Source organism: Gracilinanus agilis, chromosome 3, assembly GCF_016433145.1.
Source record: "Gracilinanus agilis isolate LMUSP501 chromosome 3, AgileGrace, whole genome shotgun sequence".
NCBI classification, from domain to species: Eukaryota; Metazoa; Chordata; class Mammalia; order Didelphimorphia; family Didelphidae; genus Gracilinanus; species Gracilinanus agilis.
This window is the reverse complement of record NC_058132.1, coordinates 666,801,798-666,822,789: the sequence shown is the minus strand read 5'-3', so window position 1 is coordinate 666,822,789 and position 20,992 is coordinate 666,801,798. Positions and strand designations below refer to the sequence as shown.

The window sequence follows — 20,992 nt, the reverse complement described above, 5'->3', positions numbered from 1 at the left end:
AAAGTGTGACAGTTGAACTATTTGACCTGGAAGGTCACATCTAGCTCTAGACCTATGATACTATGGTGCTATAAATTCTAAAATCACTTTTCCCCAATAAAACAGATGAAGAGAGCCAGTTAATGCATCCTTCTTGAGCATTCACTTCAGCATTATTCCTTCCACTAATCCTCATGTGTATAATTTTGAGTCTCTTTACTATCCTGGTCACCCTCCTTCCAAATTTATCCTTGTTCTTCTCCAAATGTGACACCTAGAGCTGAACCTAAAACTACAAATGAGGTCTGACCAGGAAAGGAAATGGTAATATTATCTCTTTCCTATTCCCAGGGGACTTAACAATAAAACTTTAAAGATCACAATGGCTTGCTTATCACATCATCCTGCTGAGTCAAATTGAGCTCGTAATCCACTAATGCCTCCAGATCTTTGTCAATGTTATAGATTTTAATTAGAACCTCAGAATTGTTCTAAGCACACTTATCCATAGTTAGTAATTAGGAGCCCTTTATATGAACTGGAGATGATAACTTTAGAGGAGGGAGAGACCTTAGGGATCATCAGACCCCAAACTCTCATTTTCAAGACAAGGAAACAGAAGCAAAGAAAAATGAGATGTCTTACCCAAAGTTCCCTAAATTATCCAGAGGTATGTGCAAAGGCCAGATGAGGCTGGTGATACACTTAATTTCTTCTTCTGTAACCCTTTGTTCATATCTATTGAGGAGTGGTTCCTCTTTTAATTTTTTTGTATTTTTATTGATGCCTCTTGTATTCATATCTCATACTTCTCTTTTTAAGTATTCAGGGAGCCCTCTCTTTTAATCAAGAATAAAGAAGAGAAAGGAAATAAAAAAAAATTCAGCAAAACTGATGAAGATATTAACTGTCTATAAGTATATGCAAGGCTCCACACCCACAGACTACTATCCTCTACAATAAAGGGCAAGGGAGTAGGTTGTTCAAATTGTTTTTCAGTCACCTCCCACTTTTTATGACCCCATTTGGAGTTTTCTTGGGCAAGATACTGGAGTAATTTGACTTTACCTTCCCCAATTTATTTTAAAGATAAGGAAACTGAGGTGAACAGGATTAAGTGACTTATCAAAGCTCACAAAGGTAGTATCTGATGCCAAATTTGAACTCATGATGATGAGTCTTTTTGATCCTAAGCCCAGTGCTCTATCCACTGTGCCATCTGACTGCCCCACAGAAAGACCACACTGTTGGTGAAGTTTTCTAGGCAAAGATACTGGACTAGTTTGCCATTCCTTCCTCCAAGAAATTAAGGGAAACAAAATGACTTAACCCAGCTAGTGGGTACATTTTCTCAATTCTTCATCAAAGCCAAACTTCATTATTTTAACCACAGGGAATTCCGGTTGTTGTTTCTATTTACATTTTAGAAATTGTCTGTATTATTCTCTTATATCTGCTTATTTCATTCTGAATAAGTTCATATAAGCTTTCTTATGCTTGTCATCACTGTTACTCATAGGACAATAGCATGTCATTATTCATGGATCATATTTATTCATGCTTTCTTCAACCAATGGGCATCTACTTTTTTTTTTTTTTTTGCGACCAAAAGAAAGCTCTAACATGAATGATTTGGCATTGATGGGGTCTCCATTTCTGTCTTTGACATCTTTGGGGAATATGCCTCATAGCAGAATTTCTGGGTTCCAGGGCATGGATGTTTTTGTCCCATTTTGGGGGAACATAATTTCGAATTGCTCTTGAGACCCCAATCTATAGCTCTAACAGTAGTACATGAATTTGCCTTTCCTTTTGGAGAATGTATCTTACCCTTATAAAGAATAGCTCTTTTCCTGTTAATAGACTTACCCTTAATAGTTGTTTTGCTAGTATGTCATTTATCAGAAGAAGGCAATAGTGGGGATATATCAGCACAAATCAATCACCACTGGAGAAATAACTCCCAATTCATGTCCTACTGGTATGAAGTCATTAGAAACATATTAGTAAAGGGCAGAACACCACTGGAGGATGATGGAAATACTTGAATAAGAATGGAAAGATTGTCCTCTTAATCATCATGGATGAGCCCAGTACAAATCTGGACAAGCTGACTTTTAACAGTTTAATGATTTTTACACATGTCTTGAATTTATCAGTTACCTCAGTTACCCATTGTGTAGCACCAATTCTGTCCTGTTAGTAATGGTCGAAATCTAGAGGAGAGAAACTTACTGTCAATATTTCCTCTAGTCAAGTCCAAATCATAAATTTTATCCAATCTGGCCAAACTTTGGTTCCAGGTAATTTGTTTGAAATTAACATGTGTACCTTCCCAAGAATGGTACCCAGGTTCAAGATACACCAGGGATCCACATTCGCTATGGTTCACAAAAAAATATAGCCCATATATCCTGACTAAAGTGTTTATTTTTATTAGTCACTCAGAGGACGCTATTCAAAATATCAATTGACTGATAAATATTTATGAAGGATTTTCAATATTTCAAGCACTGCACTAGACCTTGAGGATACCAATATAAAAGTGTGACACTTCCTTCTCTGGAAAAGTTCAAAGATAGTTCCTCTTCATAAGGAGAAATTTAGTAATAAAGAGGATGGAAAAGAAAGCAATTTTGTGCAAAGGAAAAGATTTATATTAATTGTTAAAATATATAAGGAATTCCTCCCCTTGGAGGTAATCATTTTGATTCCCAATAGTGTTAGAAAAAAAATTAAAACCGATAATAGTTGCATTTGCACAGTTCAAATTATTTTCTGTTTTTTCCCAGATTACATGTTGATACAATTTTAATAGTATTTTTCTGACATTTGCTATCTGTGTTTTCTCCCTCCTTCCATCTCTCCCCTTTCCTCAACAAGGCATATAATTTTATAGGTTATATATAAATATCTGTGTGTGTATATATATATATATATATTATCATATAATATATATTTCCATGTTTGTCATAATGTGAAACAAGAAATGTATTGCTTAAGCTAGAGAAAAATTCATTGAGGAAATAAAGTGAAGAATGAAATATTTCCATCTGCATTCAGACTATGTCTGTTCTTTCTATGGCGGTGGATCGCCTTTTCCATCATGAGTCCTTTGGAGTTGTTCTGGATCCTGCCTCGTTGAGAGTAGTTAAGTCCATTCACAGTTGATCATCTTGCATTATTTCTGTTTCTGTATATAACATTCTCCTGGTTTAAATCCTGTTTGCTGGGTATGTAGTTTCCCCCAATATATAGAAGTGACATAATTTCTGTGAGGATTTGCTCTCTGCTTGTTTCACATGTCTCTATAAGAGCATGTCCCACTGGCCCTGTGGTGGCAGATGTTTACTATCCAACATGGCTTTCCTTCAGTCTGTTTTGTGGAATTCCTCTAGAGTTCTCAAATAAGTCGCATCTATTTCCCTTTAAGAGGAAGAGTAGAACTTAAGTCTGTCTTTTGTTCATAGAGAATCCCAAATATTTGTTTCAGATCTTTTAGGTAGTCAGAACTTCTATATACCCAGTATAGAATTAGAGGAAAACCATTAGTGGCTTTTCTCTCCAGGAGTAGATAGACCTTATTTGTTCTCAGACACATCAAGGGAAAAATTTTGCTTCTATGGGCCAAGTTATTTTTAGAGCATAAGACAGTCAGACAGTTAAATTGCACCTGTAAGCATCATTTATCTTTTTAACTCTTCTTTCTCCTACTTATTAGGAGAGAAGTTTCTTTTTTAATATTTTAAATTTTTAAAAAATATTATTCTGAGTTTACATAATTCATTTTCTTTCCCTCCTCTATTTCTTCCCCCTTCCCAGATCCAATAAGCACTTCCACTGGGTTATACAAATGTTATCACTTATACTTATTTCGGAGAGAAGTTTCTGTCCCAATCGTCTATGACTTAAAGTTAGAAAATCCTTGTTAAGCCCTTTTCATTGCTGATTACCAAACTGCACTTTTTCAAAATTATTTCAGGGGGTCAGTCCTTCCAGATACTGTGATGTAATATTGAGAAGAATGAAAGCCAGTTCATTTCATTTTCAAAGATTTCTAAGAGCTCCATTTTTTTTTTCAATTCTGAGATTTTTTTTGTTGTCTTATGCAAAGTGTGTGTACATAGTTACATATACCTTTGGGACAAATCAGGGGAGGGAGTTAAAACCTTCTAAGTGGAGTTACTTGGAGGTAACAGTCTATCTCAATCATTTGTTAATAGTTGTTGTCTTTATCATGTTTATGTCACCAAATAGCTTTGAGCTTTTCTACATGTGAATGAAAAGTAGTTTTTGAAAATGACAGCCCAGATTGTCTGGCACTGGTTAATGATCTCATTAGTGTTTGAAGTCTGAGAAATAAGGATGGTTTATCCACTAGCTTAAATATAATTAAGACAACTGCCAAAAGGTAATGGGATTTTTTTTTCTTCAAGTGAGATAGAATAAGTACCAGCTTTAATAATAGCTGCAACCACTAGAAGCCCCAGGATATTCAAAGAGCAAATAACCTTCGGAAGCCCTTGAAGGGCAAACTTCACAAAGTGGAGGTGGCTTTTAATATCCGACTTCATTATACAATGCCATGCATACAGGATTTGAGTCTACAGTGTGGATCCCATATTAAGATTCTTAATCACTGTTTATTTTTTCAGCAATGAATTTTTTTCCTAAATGAATATTCCTATTCAGAACTCTGAGCAACAAAGTATATACCCATCAATTAATGAATGTCTGAGAAAACAGAAAGCAATGGATATCAAAGTTGAGAGCTCAATGAGCTGAGAACTTGAGAACTGGCTTCAGAGACAGGAAGATACAGGTTCAAAATCTGCTTCTGATGTTGTCTGGCAGGGTGGGATGATCCTAGAAAAGTAACTGAACCCATCAAGACCTTAGGCACTCATCTAAGTCAATAAGTTGCAGAGAAGGTGCTAAATGGTATTAGTAGGAGTTTCTTGTGCCAATGAAACCACAAGATCAGTCCCTATCTATATCTTTGTTGGGCATTCAGAAATGGTGAATTTGAGGCATTCAGAGAAAACAGAAGATTGAAAAGGGTTAATTCAGAATGAAATATGCAGAAAACAAATGAAATACATAGTAAGTGCAACAAAGTAAACCAAAAGTTTACTGAAAGGAAACTGAGAAATCCAAAACAAATCAGTGAAGGTTCTGCAGAACATAGAATGAAATATTCCTCCTTTCTCAGTAGCAGAGAGGTCAGGGATGACTGGATACATTATAGGTTGGTGTACTACTGGATATTTTTATTTAATTGTGCTTCTTTAAGGGGAGGGGATGGGGAGCATCTCTTTTCCTAAGAAATGAGCCTGATGTAAGACAAAAAGCAATATGTGGTTTTGTAAAAGAACTATGATCAGAGCCTGTGAAAACCATCCATAAATTAAAAAAAGACCCACACATCAATATCTGGAATGGTTTTTTGAGACAGATTTGCCACTTTGTAGGTAAGATGGAAAGAAAGCAGTTGTCAGAAAATCAATGTTGTCCCCCCTTTTCTTCTTTTAAAAAAGCTTTTTTATGTGTATAAGTGCATATCTTGCTTGAAAGAATTTTTTTGTAAAATCAAAACAGCAATCTGATTTTCCCAATTCTAGCCAATTTCTTCATCCTTTCAGATGGAACACTGGCGAATTAAAAATCCTGTCCCCCCTCCTCAAAGCGATGTAGGAGGGGAAATTCCAGCCATTGAAGATGCCCCAGGGGCAATTGCTTTACTTTCTGAGGTCTCCACAGAACAAACTGAGACTGATATGAAGGATAAAGGAGGCTTAAGCAGCATGTAAGTCATTTTTCAGATTTGATCAAGTGTTTCATACAATGTACCTATTGATGTATGCTGCAGGTCAAGAAAGGAAGAGTGTTAGCTCCTACACTCCCTGTACTCTGAATGCAGTTCTTTGGGAGAGACGTTAATATGGACAGAATTCTTTGTAGGCATTAGCTGTGGCTTTATTTCACCAGCAGGATTCACTGAGGAAATGGGTTGGCATGTACTCAGAGGTCAGATGGGTTTAATTAATTTCCAAATAACATTGAGTCCCATCCACAGACACAGAGGGCATCTTCCTTTCTCCTTCCCTCTTTGTAGATTTCTGCTTCAAATCAGATATGTTCCCTTTACAGAAAGTTTACAATGAAATTTCTTTTCTCACGGAAAAGTTCAGCTTCCAGTATTAAGGATTGAAAATCCAATCAAGGAGACTAAGAAGAATTGATCAGATAAGGTAGAAAGTAAAGCAAGAGAGCAATGGCACCGAAACTAGTGAGAAGAGAGCATTAAGGGAAAGAGGGTGATTGACAGTGGGAAAGCTTCTAGAGAAGAAGGATAATGGCTGAGAAAAGTCCATTCGACTCCACAATTAAGAGATCATTAATGATGTTGAAGAGAACTATTTCAGTTGAATGAGGAGATCAGAAGTCAGACTCCAGAGTAGTTAAAAGAGGAGGCTGGAACTGTAGATGGTCCCCAACAAAGGCACCATCACTTTTCCATTTTTCTTCCCTTTGGCATGGGAATTCCCAGTGAGGAGACGCCTACCAATGTACATTGGCATCTGATCTGAAACTTAAAATCTTAGAGAATTGCTTGATGAACCCGGAGGTGAAATGACTTGACTTTCCTGGGTTTATACATGGTCACTCTTTGAATGTATTATATTTTAATACCGCCTTCCCTAAATTGCTTTCATTATATATGTAGTATGAATATACTTTATATATACACATTTTGTTTCATCCTCTAGAATATAAATACTTTGAGGATAAAGATGGTTTAAGTTTTGCCTCTGTATCACTACCAACTAGCACCATGTCTGACATAGAGTAGGCACTTAATAAATACTTGTTTCTTCATTGAATGCTTCTTTTTTTTTTTTTTTACCCATTTATGGCACCAACTTTAGCCATGGGAGTACTGAGAACCCTACCCTACCAATTACTCCTATTTTAAAATATGCTGATAAAATTTTCCTACTCAGACCCTAATCTTCATCAACACGTGATGTGATGAAACCTTTTAATATAACATTTAACTTTTAATACCTTTATAAAATAGCTTTCTTTAATCGCTTCAATGGATAAGATAACACAATCTTCAAAATATATTTTCCTTTGAAAAATATAAATGACTACTTTTTAATATTGGCTATCTTGCCAAAGGAGAAGAGGTAAATATTTATAGCATACATATTTTTGTTTTGTTTATAATATTTATAGTATACATATTTTATATATACATATATTATATTATAAAATAGCTTTCTTTAATCACTTCAATTGATAAGATAACATAATCTTCAAAATATATTTTCCTTTGAAAAATATAAATGGCAACTTTTTAATATTGGCTATCTTGCCAAAGGAGAAGAGGTATTAATATTTATAGCATACATATTTTTGTTTTATTTATAATATTTATAGTATACACATTTTATATATATATACACATATTATAACATTTATAGTATAAATGTTTTTTGTTTTAAAATTTTTTGGAAAATTAAAGCAAATGAGGTCACAATGGACTTATACACATCACCAGAACCCTCCAATACAGCTGACATTATTTCTGATATGTGATCAGGAAGCTCATTTGTAAAACTTAAGAGGTTAATAGAATTATCAACTCTATGACATTTTTTGTTATCAGAACCCAGTACTCAAGGGGTCACTAGAAATTACTTCCAAGAAAATATAATTCTGAAAAATATTCTATAGTTTTATTGAATCAAGTCTGTTCATTCAAGGGGAGAACCTTTTTAGCTCTTATATCATTCAAAAAACATAAAAGAAAAATAAATATGAAGAAGATTTTAGAAACAATGAGGAGCAATATGTATGATAAAGAATGAAATCATAACAAAAAAAGAGAAAAGAAAAAGTCAAAAGGAACAATAGAATGAAATGTTATCTCCTTGAGAGAAAGGACTATCCTCATTTTGGGTAACTTTGTATTTCCAGCAAATAACAGACTAACACACAGTAGCTGCTTAAAATGGGCTAATCAAATTAAATGAAATGAAAAGAATGTTTAAAAATTAAAGGGAGAAAAAGGTTGAAGAAGAAGGAAAGATGAAGAAAAAAAATAAAAGCTTTTCCCCCCTACTAAACTGTGTTCTCATCTTAAATCCTCTTAATCTTTCATAGGATTAATAGGTTGGTTGAATATTTTCCTCTCTGCTTATACAAATAGTGCCTGGTTTCCATGGTGCTCAAAGTATTTTATAATATTACACCTGGAAAGCAGGTGGGAAGGATATTAACTTTAAGTCTTGGGAAACATATGAAGATTAGAGTTTTTCTATAAAATATGGCCTAAAGGCCTCAAAGTAAGTTAGTAATTGAGTTAAAAACACAATACAATTCTCTCATCTCCAACACTTACATTTAGTAAGCAGAATGCCCTATCTTTGGAAAAAAGAACAAGATGCATATGAGAACAACATGATAAATAAGAATGTAAGAAACACAAAATACAATGTTTCTAAACTAACAAAATTATTCCAACCCTGGACAATTTTTTTTAAATTTTAGTAATAGAATTTATTTCCAAGTGGCTCAGTCCCTCCCTTCCCCATACCATAGAAGGCATCATCTGTGTATATAGAGATATCTTTTCTGTTTCCACTTTTCATTTCATTCTCTCCAGGTGAACATTCACAAGTTATCCTTCAAATATTAAATCTGTAGCTATATAGAATGTTTTCTTGGTTCCACTAACCTCACTCTTCATTTTTTCATGTAGTTCTTTCCAAGTTAATCTGCTTATCATTTCTTACGGTCCAGTAGTATTCCATCACAATCATACACCACAATTTGTTTAGCTATTCCTCGGTTGATGGGCATCCCCTCGATTTCCAGTTTTTTTGTCACCACAAAGAGAGATACTATAAATATTTTGGAACCTATAGGTTCTTTTCTTTTATCCCTGATCTCCTTGGGGAACAGCTATTCCTGGGTCTAAGGGCATGAACAGTTTTGTAACTCTCAAGTCATAATTCCAAATTGATCTCCAAAATGAATCAGTTCAGAGTTTCACCAACAGTGTGTTAGAGCTTCACTTTTCCACATCTTCTCCAATATTTGTCATTTTAGCCAATCTGATGTGTGTGAGATGATACCTCAGAATTATTTTTTTTTTTGCATTTCTCTAATCAGCAGTGATTTAGAGCACTTATATATCTATATATGACTCTGTTTTCTTTGGATGAAAGCTGATCATATCTTTTACCTATTTATCATTTGGGGTATGGCTCATATAAATTTGATAAAGTTCTCTAAATATTTTAGATATAACACCTCTATCTGAGAGACTGTCTATGGAAAAAAAGTGTCCCCAGTTTTCTGTTTTCCTTCTAATTTTGGCAACATTTATTTTATTTGTATAAAACATTTTCAACTCAAAATGATGAATTTTACATCTTACAATGCTCTCCATCTCTTTGTTTACTAATAAATTCCTCTCCAATTCACAAATTCAATAGGTAATATGTTCCCTGTTCTCTAATTTACTTCTGATATCTCCTTTTATGTCTAAATCATGTATCCATTTTGATCTTATCTTAGTGAATGGTTTAAGATTTTGGTCTATACCTAGTTTCTGTCAAACTACTTTCTGGTTATCCCAGTAATTAAAAAAGTACTTTAAAAACCTTTGTCTTCTGTTTTGGAATCGATCTGAGTATTGATTCTAAGGTAGAAGACCAGTAAGGGGTGGGCAATTAGGGTTAAGTGACTTGCCCAAGGTCATACAGCTAGAAAGTGTTTAAGAACAGATTTGAACCCAGAATTTCACACCTCTTAGAGTGGCTTTCAATCCACTGAGAAACCTACCTCCTTCTCCAGAACTTTTTATCAAATATTAATTTTTTTATTCCAATGGCCTGAATCTAATTTTGTAAACTACCAGGATACTATAATCTTTTACAACAGTTTGTTGTATGCCTATTCTCTTCCACTGAGCTTTCCTTGTATATCTTAGCCAGTACCAGATATTTTTGATAATTGTTTGATTTCTAATACATTTTTAAATCTGCTACTTCTAAGCCTCCTTCCTTTATATTTTTATTAATTCTTTTGATAATCTTGATCTTTGTTCTTCCAAATTAATTTTGTTATTATTTCTAGCTCGCTGAGATAATTTTTTGATAATTTAATTGAGAAAGGATTGACTAAGTAGATTAGTTTAGGGCAGATTGTCATTTCAATTATACTGGCTTTTGTCTATTCATGAACAATTAATATTTATCCAATTACTTATATATGAATTTCTTTGTCTAAAAATCTTTTATAAATGTGTTCATATAGTTCCTGGGTTAGCTTTGGCATGTAAATGCCCAGGTATTTTAAAATAGAGCACTTCTATCTTTCCTTGCAGGACTTCATCAGTAATATATAAAAATACTGATAATTTGTGTGGGCTTATTTTATAGCCTGCTGCTTTACTAAAATTATAGAGAGTTTTAACTAACTTTTTAGTTGAATCTCTAGGATTTTCCACATATACCATCATAATTATCTACAAAGACATAGTTTTAATATCTCTCTATTCTGACTTTTTAAAATTTCTTTTTCTTATTGTTATTTTTAGAATTTTTAATACTCTGTTAAATTATATTGGTGATAATGGGCATCCTGGTTTCATTCCTGATCTTACTGGGCAGGCTTCTAGCTTATCCTCATTACAAATATTATCTACCGATGGTTTAAGATAGATGCTTTGTGTCTTCTTAAGAAAAACTCCACTTATACCTTTGCTTTCCACTTAGAAAATTCTCAATAAGGAAATCAAACATAATGATCATGTAATCATGGGATCTTAGAGGTTAATGGGAATGTTGAGATCATTTAAATCAAACTTTAACTCAAGAAAAGAACATTACTTCTTCAGTACCTGAAACAAGTGCCATCCATCCCCTGATTTTAATACCTCCAGTTAGAGAATCTCACTCTCTCAAAAGTTAGTCAATCCATTATTGGGAAGTTCCATTGTTGAATCCTGTTGAAGCAAAATGTACTAACTTGGAATTTCTAAAGGAGTCCCAGGTACCTTCAAGTTTCTCCATCTCACTGCTTTTCAGCTTTTTTTATATGCTATCTTCCCCCATTGGACTGCCAGCTTCTTAAGGGCATTGTGCAGTCCAAACAAGTAAATAGATAAGTATATTCAAGATATTTTGAGGTGGAAGACAGCTCTAACAAGAAGATCAGAAAAGGTGCTGGGTAAAAGATGGCATATGAGTTAAATCTTAAAGGAATCTAGGACTTCTAAAAGGTGAATGCAAGGTGGGAATGCTTTAGAGGCATGGGGAATTGCCTATATAGAAAGTTACATTTGAGAGCTGGCTGTTAGAAACTGAGATGAAAGATTCAGCATTGATGATTGATAGAGGAATTTCAATTAATTTCAGCTCTTCTAGATGAGAGAGAAGGAACACTGAGGCTTAGGCTTTAAAGACTATTGAGATCATTACAAGCTCTCCAAATTTATGGTAGCATCAGGAGGGAATATGATTGAATATCTTAAGACTTTGGGCAGCTTATTATCCTTCCAGCACATCACACTTGAGATATGGTCAGCAAATAAAATGTGAAGGTCAATACATACACAGAAAGAGAAATACACAATAGATGGAAATCACCTGTAAAGCCATAGGTAAAGAAGGAATGAAACATTGGGGAAAATAACAGGTGACTTTTGCAAGCTATTTGTAGCAATAACTGTCTGCAGAATGGATGACAAATGACAGGCTATGAAGCCTGCATGAGTCATTTAAAATTAAGTCTGAAAAATGGCACCCTGGCAACGTTGGTGTGGGGGTGGGGTTGGATGGGAAGACAAATCTTTGACCTTGGTGGCAGTGGTAGAATATTGAGGGAATTATGAGATCACAGCTCATAGACTTAGAGGTCATTTTATCCAATTCCTTCATTTTTAGATAAAGAAACGAAGACCCAGGAAGGATCAGTGATTTGCTCCAAGTCCCATGGTACTATGGGATAGTCTGGTTTCAAACTTACCTCTTCTGAGTTCGTATCTGAACTGACTCCACTGTACTTTGTTGTGCAGGAAGATGCCATGGCAGAGGAGAATTTGAATGCTGGTTGGAGAGTCTCCCCAGCTATTCTCTATTCTCAGCCTTTGGAGTGGAGCAGTCAAGCCAATGGTTCCCCCAGCTTGGTCTGGTAGTTCCTGCCAGCATTATGGTAGAACTGTGGCATGGTACCAGGTTATATCAAGATCTTGGACTGAATGACAATTTGAGAACCCCATTAGGGATACTCTAATATTACCTGCACCTCATTTGAAATCAGATCTCATGCAAAGATGTGGAATTGTGTTTGGATTCTACCTCAAATCCACAATATTTCAAAAGTACCTACTATGTGCTCTAGCAGTCATCATTCCACATATTTTATACTACTGAGAGGCTACAGCCTTGTCTTCATGAATCAAGTGATCCATCACAACTCTCACACTTACATGTTCTCCTGTCCTAGCAGGGATACGATGCATAGAATGGAGAAGTCAGGAAAAATGTCTTTTTCATTGAACTGATTGCATGACTGGTAGCATCTTGCAATGAAGGGTTTTTTGAGTGGCATGGCCAGTTTACACAGATTAATGCAATGCTGCAAGCTTTCCAAACATCGTTATCATACTTTGTAGGTTTTACAAAGTGCTTTCTTCCCAATATCCTTGTTACAGTTGTTCTAGTTCAAATAATATCACCTCCATTTACAGGTGAGGAAACTAAGGCTAAAAGCATTGATATGTTTGGTACTGGTTACAGAAAGAGGAACCTTGGGTAGAATTGCAGAAAAGGAAGATTTAAATGATGTAAAGAAAAAAAAACACTTCCTTACAATTAGAGCTCTCCCAATGGAGAATTTACTAGGTGTTTATTTGTTCAACATAAAAAAAAGGAATTTTTTTTTCATTTGGAGGTTGAACTAGAAAACTAGTAATATCTCATCCAAATGCATTTCTTTTTTTTAACTTTAAACAATTTTATTACACAAAGGTCATCACATAATTGGATATTTCTCTACTTTGTACACAATTTTAATTATTCTTCGTCTGCCCAGAAAGGCTACTTCTGAACTTTCCTTCTAGTGATGGCAAACCCTAAAATTCTGATTTAACAGAATAGTAGTAAAAATGCCTCAGCTGGTTTAAGTTGAAAGCAGAACATTGGTACATGGATCTTGCATCCAATATTAGGAATGTACAAATGTCTTTATTCAAAAAATACAAAATAAATTATCTGTAGGCATGGATAATGACAGCAGTAAACCATTACATATTTTGTCAACTGAAACAAGTTATTTATAGTGATTTTCTTTAACATCAGCCTTTAATTCAGTCTTTTCTCCAACTGACCTCTCTGAAGTTAGTGAAGAACACTGCCTTGAGTCTTGCTTACATCACAAATCATAATGATTTTAGAAAACATTATTCTAGGAAATTAGAACATGCCACCTCCCATGCCTCCACCCATACCACCCATCCCTCCCATGCCAAGTTTTTTCTCTTCTTTAGGAACTTCAGTAACAACAACTTCTGCTGTAGTTAATAAAGAAGCTACAACAGCAGCATCCAGCAGAGCAGTTCTTACAACCTTAGTTGGGTCAATTATTCCTTTTTCAACCATATTTACAAAATCTCCAATCATGGCATCATAACCTGTCTTTGAGGAGCTTTGTAAAATCTTCTCAACTATCAATGAGCCTTCCACACCAGCATGCTTAGCAATGGTGATTGTAGGAATTGTCAGTATCTTCTTAATTATGTCTAGTCCAATTTTTTGATCTTCATTACTTGGAGTTAATGCTTCTAAGGCTAGAATGCATTGAAGCAATGCACAGCCACCTCCCAGAACTATGCCTTCTTCAATGGCAGCACGAGTAGCATTAAGTGCAGCGGTAACTCGGTCTTTCTTTTCATTCACTTCTACGTCATTTGTTCCACCAACCTTTATTACAGCAACTCCATCAGAAAGTTTGGCCAGTCGTTCATTTAATTTTCCTTTTTCATAGCCACTAGTAGTAATCTCTAACTGTTCAATGATTTCATGAACACACTTTTCAATTTGGGATCTGTCACCTCTTCCCTTCAAAAGCATGGCATCATCTTTTATCACAATAACCTCCCCAACTTTTCCAAAATCATGAGCTTGAATATCTTCGAGATTCAGAGTCAATCCTTCTTCTCCAAATACTGTACCACCAGTAGCAATAGCCACATCCTTAAGCTGGTTCTTCCTGTTATCACCAAAACCTGGAACTTTCACTGCAACCACCTGCAACTAGTCCAACTTTTAGCCTATTCAAAACAAGAGTACTTAATGCTTCTCCATCAACATCTTCAGCAATTATGACTAAAGGCTTACGGTGGGCATTTGCAATTTCAAGTGCAGGTACAGTAGTCTGGACACTGGAGATTTTTTTCACTTAGGAGAACATAGGCATCCTGGAATTCACATTTCTGACCTTTAGCTGTATTAATAAAATAAAGAGAGATATAACCTCTGTCAAATTCCATGCCTTCAATAATTTCTAATTCATCATACAATGTTTTTCCATCCTCTACTGTGCTGACACCTTTTCTTCCAACTTTTTTCATTGCATTGGATATTATTTTGCCAATTTCTCGATCTCCATTTGCAGAAATTGTAGCAACCCGAGTAATTTCTTTAGGGGTTGTGACAGGTTTAGATTGGTTCTTAGGGTCACTAATGACAGCATCAACAGCCAACATCACATCTCTCCTGATCTCCACTGGATTTGTTCCTTTGCTGATCTTCTCAAAACCTTCTTTTGCAATAGAGCATGCAAGGACTGTGGCAGTTGGCAGTGCCATCCCAAGCCTCGTCATTTGTGTTATTGGCAACATCCTGAACTACTTGGGCACCAATATTTTTATATGTGTCCTTCAAGTCCATTGATTTTACACAGTCACGCTGTCTTTTGTTACCTTGGGACTTCCCCAACTCTGTTCAGTGATCACAGTTCTCCTCCTTTGGCCCCATGGTACCATCAACAGAGTCAGCTAAAAGATCTACACCTTGAAGCATTAAGGCTCTGGCATCTGCTCCAAATTTGACATCTTTAGTATAAGCACGTGAGGGGCCAGTGCCCTGGACACTGGCCGTATCTGCCAGACTGGACAACCGGAGCATTTCTGTAGGGGCAGGTGGACAAGCGCGCAGTGCAGATCGTCATCAATGAATCAAATGTGTTTCTTTAAAGTAGCTTTCCTTCAGTGCTTTCTATTTGACTACATTTATCTGTAAATTTTCTGTGATGAGAGCTCATTATGTTTGGGAAGTGACTTGGGATTCCAAAGTCTGTCCCAGTAGGGCACCAATTCTGGTAGCTCCTACCAAGCCGTGAAGGCTTTGAGTTGAGACCCTTTTCATCTTTCATCTGAATTATTGCAACAGCCTTTTATTTGTTCTCTGCTTCAAGTTTTTCCCCTCTATGTTTCTACCAAAAGGATATTCCTTTGACCAAGACTCTCTCCTACCTAATAGATTGTAGTGATTCCCTTTTACTTTAGGGATTGAATATAAAGTCCTCAGTTAGCATTTAAAACCCTCCACAAACTCATTTTTATCATACAATTCTAGACACATTCCTTGGTCCTTCCAGACTAGCCTTCTTGCTACATGACATGCCACATCCCATTAGGTAACAATAGATTTTGCTCATAGCTGAAATGTCCTTCTTCCTCTCTTTGGCATCTTTGAATTTCCCCTCAGTTATTCTCCACTCTTCAACCCACAAGAAAGACTTTGCATCTATTTTTATGCATTTTATCCATACCTATCTATAGCACATGCCCATTGTCTCATGTTAGGATATAAAATTCACGAGGACAGAGATGATTTCATTTTTAGTTTTCTATTTCTAATGCCTTCCATAATGCCTTACACACATGCATATGGCATAAAAGCTTATTGATTGGTTGATTGGTAATACAGGATGTGTCTACCACTGGTCATTAATGATGTCATTGGTCTTCTTAGAAATCATCACCACCACCAACTTTTGGACAAAACAAGACAATGCAGCAAATATTTACAAAATTAGCATGTGCCAATTACTCTGTTACGGATTGGGAATAGAAATACAAGCAAAAAGAAATCCAATTCCTGCCCTTGAGGAGCTTAAAATTTAATTGGGTAAATAGGGTATAAAAAGAGCTGAAAAGTGGTGAGATAGAGAAGCCTAAATGTCCCTGGCATAGTGTTAAAGTCTAGCAAGTTAGACTGAGAAGGGGACAAAATTTAGCCAGTTTGAATCTCTCCCCAAAAAAATACTGGAAAATCAACCTAGCTAAATTTAGGATAACCATCTAAGGTAGTGGTTCCCAAACTTTTTTGACCTACCACCCCCTTTCCATAAAAAATATTACTTAGCCCCCTGGAAATTATGAAACTATTTATTGAACTCAGAATAGAATGTAATACAAAAAAAAAAAGTGTGGCCATCACCATTTCCTCTGGATTGCCGCAGCACCCACCAGGGGGCGGTAGCGCCCACTGATCTAAGGCTTAGTAGTGTTTTGTGGAAGAGTATCCACATTCACCAAGTGAAAAATGCTTAAAAGAAATATGTCTAGTAATAATCAGTAATGAAAGACATCATGCTATAGTGAATGGAGTGCTGGATTTAGAGACTTGACTACCAAACTTTATTAACTCTGTAACAAAGGGTATATCCCATAAACTCACTGAGCCAGTGTAGACTAGAGAAAATAATGATAATAATTATAATGCCTTTATTACCCACCAGGATTATTGTGAGAATCAAATGGAAAATGCGTCTATAGGAAGGATAGCATCTGTTATTGTCCCTGGCATTTGAATTTGCTCATTAACTCAGCAAACAGATGGAAATCTCCTCATACACGTGAAACACTTTACCAAATTTAAAGTACCATATAAATGTCAGTTATTATTGTTATTGTTATTATTATGACTACACAAAACTCTGCCTGCAGCCCCACACTTCCTGTTCATCCAAATAACTGGTTTCCATGGAGATAGAAGAATATCTTATTCTTTGTGTCCAACAATGATGCTACCAACTGGTTAGGTTGTGGATATTTCCTTTTAGTTGCTTTTCTAGTCATGGAATTGGGTAATATTGTTATCAGTCCCTACTTTGGCATTAGGCTAGTGATACATATGAAGGAAACACGATATTTCAAGTGGGAAAGGGATCTCAGATATTAGCTAGTTTAATCTAATCCACCTATTTTAAAGATGGGGAAATGAAATACAGTTAAATTACCTTTCTAAGGGCACAGAATTGGCAGCCCTACTAGAAACTCAACTTATATTCTTTGTCTCCAAAGCCAAATCTATAAACTTTTTATTATACCATGAAGAAAAGACACATGCCCATCTAGAGAGTCTAGGAAGCACCCTAGTACCAAGGAAATATTTCTTCTACCTTTTTGCTGATACCTGGATTCTTAATCAGGAGTAAAGAATTTGGTAAAACAATTAGATTTTGTGTACATAGTGCAAACTCTATAGGAGAGGAAATACATTGACTGGAATTCAAAGTAATGTATAATGATGGATAAATCCTTTCCTGATCACAATATGGTAGGGTTAAGAGAGAACACAAATGACTGAAGTTGGATGAAAGGAAGAAGGATATAGAAAAGAGTCTGGGTAAGGGTGAGAGAGACCAGAAGCAAGCTTTGCTTACTTTATGATTTTCCCAAAGGGTAGAGTTAACTTTCTCTTTCAGTCTTTACAAAGAATAAATGTCATTGGTAACATGGCCAGCTGAGATTAATGATATGTTTTATGTCTGTAGAAGGGAACCAGTCCATGTTCAGCAACAAATAGGCAGCACTGTTCAGTGGACAAAGAGTTAACTTTGGAGCCAGGAAGATCTGAGTTTGAGTCCTGCCTCTGAGACATATTAAGCTTATGACCCTGGGATTAAACCTCTAAATATCCCTACACAGTGTCTGAGACCTTAAGGTTCGGAACACATGCAAATTTGAAGTAGAAGTTCCTCACCAAGAATTTCTTGTACTGATGAAGTCAAAGGTCTGGTCCCCAAAATGATGAAACAAATAAGGAAATAGAAAGGAAAGTTGGAGTATATTGTCCGGGGATAGAGTGAAGGGTAAATTGATGAGGAAATCTATTTAATTGATTTAAAGAGCATAAGCTTTTGGAATCATCTGGTAAAAATCTTCCTCTCCTTGTCCTCAGTGGAGAGCGTAATCATATTTACTCATACTTTGCACAGTGCTGTGGAGGTATATTTAAGGACAGGAGGAGTAGAGATTTATCCTTTTTTTTTTCTCCAGGTGTAGTTAAGGGGAGCTTGTTACAGAAATCTGTGGCATAGAAAGGAATGAGCTTGAGCTTGCATATAGCCTAATGCTGATTCTTCAAACTCCCAATATGGTACCAGTTGGAGCACTGATATGGTTCTTGAAGAAACATATGGTAGGGGGACAAATAGGTGGCTCAGTGCATGGAGAGATGTACCTAGAGAAAGGAAGTCCTGGGTCTAAACCTGACCTCAGATACTTCCTACCTGTATGACTCTGGAAAAGTCATTTATCTATTACCTAGTGCTTACCACTCTTCTGCCTTGGAATGAAAACACACTATTGATTCTAAGATGGAAAAATTAAGAGTATTTTCATAAAAAAAAGAATCATGTGGTGGGAAAAGATATGTGTTCAACTACATAGTCTGAAATGGTAGTTAGTAAACAATTAGACAAGGTTCTTGGGCCAAGGTTGAATGTGGAAGGGAGTGGAGGGTATAGATTTTTAATTTCTTATTTAGAGCTATAATGGGATCTAGCCTACTAGGGAGAAAAGAGGGATTGCTCAAGCAGCACTAGCCTTGGAGATTGACTACTTTGAGATTCCCCAATTTAGAGTATTTTATGATAGAGAGATTTATGTATCTGATGTTCTAGAACAAGAAGAGTATCACCTACATTGTTCTTGAATGGCATAGTCTTGGGGAAAGTTAGGGAGTATCCATATGTCCCCTTGCAGCTGAAGGACCCAAGCCATGTCTTGGGGATTGAATCATGAGACTGAGACCTTACCACTCCCTAGTCCCTTGCTATTAAAATGAATTAATGATTCATTCTGTGCAGGTCTAATGGGAAGGAAATTGCTTCTTCAGTAGCCCCAAAGTATTTTTACCTTATCTGAGGAATCATACTCCCAATTCTTGGGAGTCTGTGCTCCTACTCAGAAACATAGTGGATGATCTTCCTAGATGTTCTGATGTCCAAATTTCAGTAATCTCCAATTTGGAAATCATACATTTTAAGCCATCTCCAAGTCAATCTCCAAGACTAGGGATGTTCAAGAAATCTTTTCTTTCTCCCTAGAAAGATAGATTCTGTGATCACATTCCTAGGGAATTTAAAATATATACACTATCCTGTCTCCTGGGACATTCAGGTTCAAAAGTATTGTCTAATTGCCTATGAATCAACCTAACTCAATTTATGTGGGTGAGCACTTAAATTTGTTTTTTCTGCTTTATATTTCTTTAAGACTTCTATTGATGTGTTCCACTTGCTGTTACTCCACTTGCTCTTTCACTGAGCAGAATGTCAAAGGATTGTCCCAATTGTGCCCCCAACTTCAGTTCTCTTCCAAAGGTGGTTTATGAGTTATTTGAATGTGTTTTATGTTTTCTTTATCTCTTTATGAGCTCTCATGAGCCGTTGGATGTCTTGTGTATATTCTATATCTGTTTATGGGTTCCTTTAAATCCTTTATGAGTTTTACATTTTTCTGGGGGTGAAATAAAGCTTTGATATACATAAAAAACCTATGTTGTTGCCTCGAGTACCTGTGAGAGGGATGAGGGACCCATCTACCTATATTTGGAGAAATCAAGATGTGAATTATGCTAAGGCTTTTTTTTGATAATATTTCTGGAGTTAACTGTGAAGATGAGGATAAATAAGTCATGAAGAGAAATTGGCTCTTGTGAATCATCCCTCAGGACCAAACTTTATTTGGAGAAGTTCAGTCATGAGACACAGTTAACAACTGAATGCTTTAATCATAGAACTCTGGAGGCTGAAAGAGACCTCAGAAATCATTTAATATAATCCCTTTCACTCTACAGATGAAGAAATTGATGTTCTTCAAGGAAGGGACTTACTTGGTACTGAGTAGTAGTGTCAAGATTTAAGCCAAAGTTGTCTGAGTCTATATATGTAGCCTCTTCAGTGGGATATTCATGCTTTATTAGTCACAGACTGCCTTTTACTTTAACTTCATATCCGTAATACTCCATACATAGCAGGTACTTTATCCACTAACCATTAAACCTCCTATGAGTTGGTTAATAAATATTTGTGGAATAACAGCTCTCAGAAACCGAGAGCTAGTTTGCATTCTTTGGAGCCTATTAGGAATGATTAAATATCAGCTTAAATATATATGATGTTGATGAGACGATTGCCAATGCCCATTATTTTGGGATGAATTTTTTGCATATTTTTCTCCAAAAAATTCAAACTGCTCACCCTTAGTAGTTGAGAAAAGGGCATAACATATTACAAAGAAAGATTTTTTTAAAAGAAAGGCATTTACTCCAAAAGTTTTGACTTTTTTACTCCAATATCCAAGTAATATATGAAACAAAGTCAAGGTGGATGGGCCACATCGTGATATTGAAGAGTAACTTTTGGATATTTCATGTGCTCCAATGGTATTTTTTATTGTGAATAAAAAATGAGAAATTTTTTTGATAGGTTGGGTGGACTCCCAATTTATATATGGTAAGGGATGAACAAGATTGGCATGGGATGGGCAAATTTGGATGGCTGATGATTTAACGTGGGAGGAGATGCAGATGCCATCAAGCTTGCAATTTCATCAGATCATCTAAAAATATCTTTTTCTTAGTTGTGGCAGATAATTGCATCTGACTTTTCTCTATCCCCACGTTACCTGGAGACATTT

The 20,992-nt window shown here is 35.8% G+C and overlaps 1 protein-coding gene and 1 pseudogene across 1 annotated transcript in view; one reads left to right on the top strand and one right to left on the bottom strand.

Annotated features, from left to right (window-relative positions):
* The window catches only part of WDR49 (WD repeat domain 49), a 163,487-nt gene that overhangs the window by 113,311 nt on the left and 29,184 nt on the right, over nucleotides 1-20,992 (top strand). Inside the window, exon 14 of the mRNA XM_044669542.1 lies at nucleotides 5,622-5,785. Within this exon, the coding sequence (XP_044525477.1) occupies nucleotides 5,622-5,785 (164 nt within the window). The remainder of the gene's footprint in view (nucleotides 1-5,621; nucleotides 5,786-20,992) is intronic.
* On the bottom strand, nucleotides 13,473-16,916 carry LOC123240287 (annotated as a pseudogene).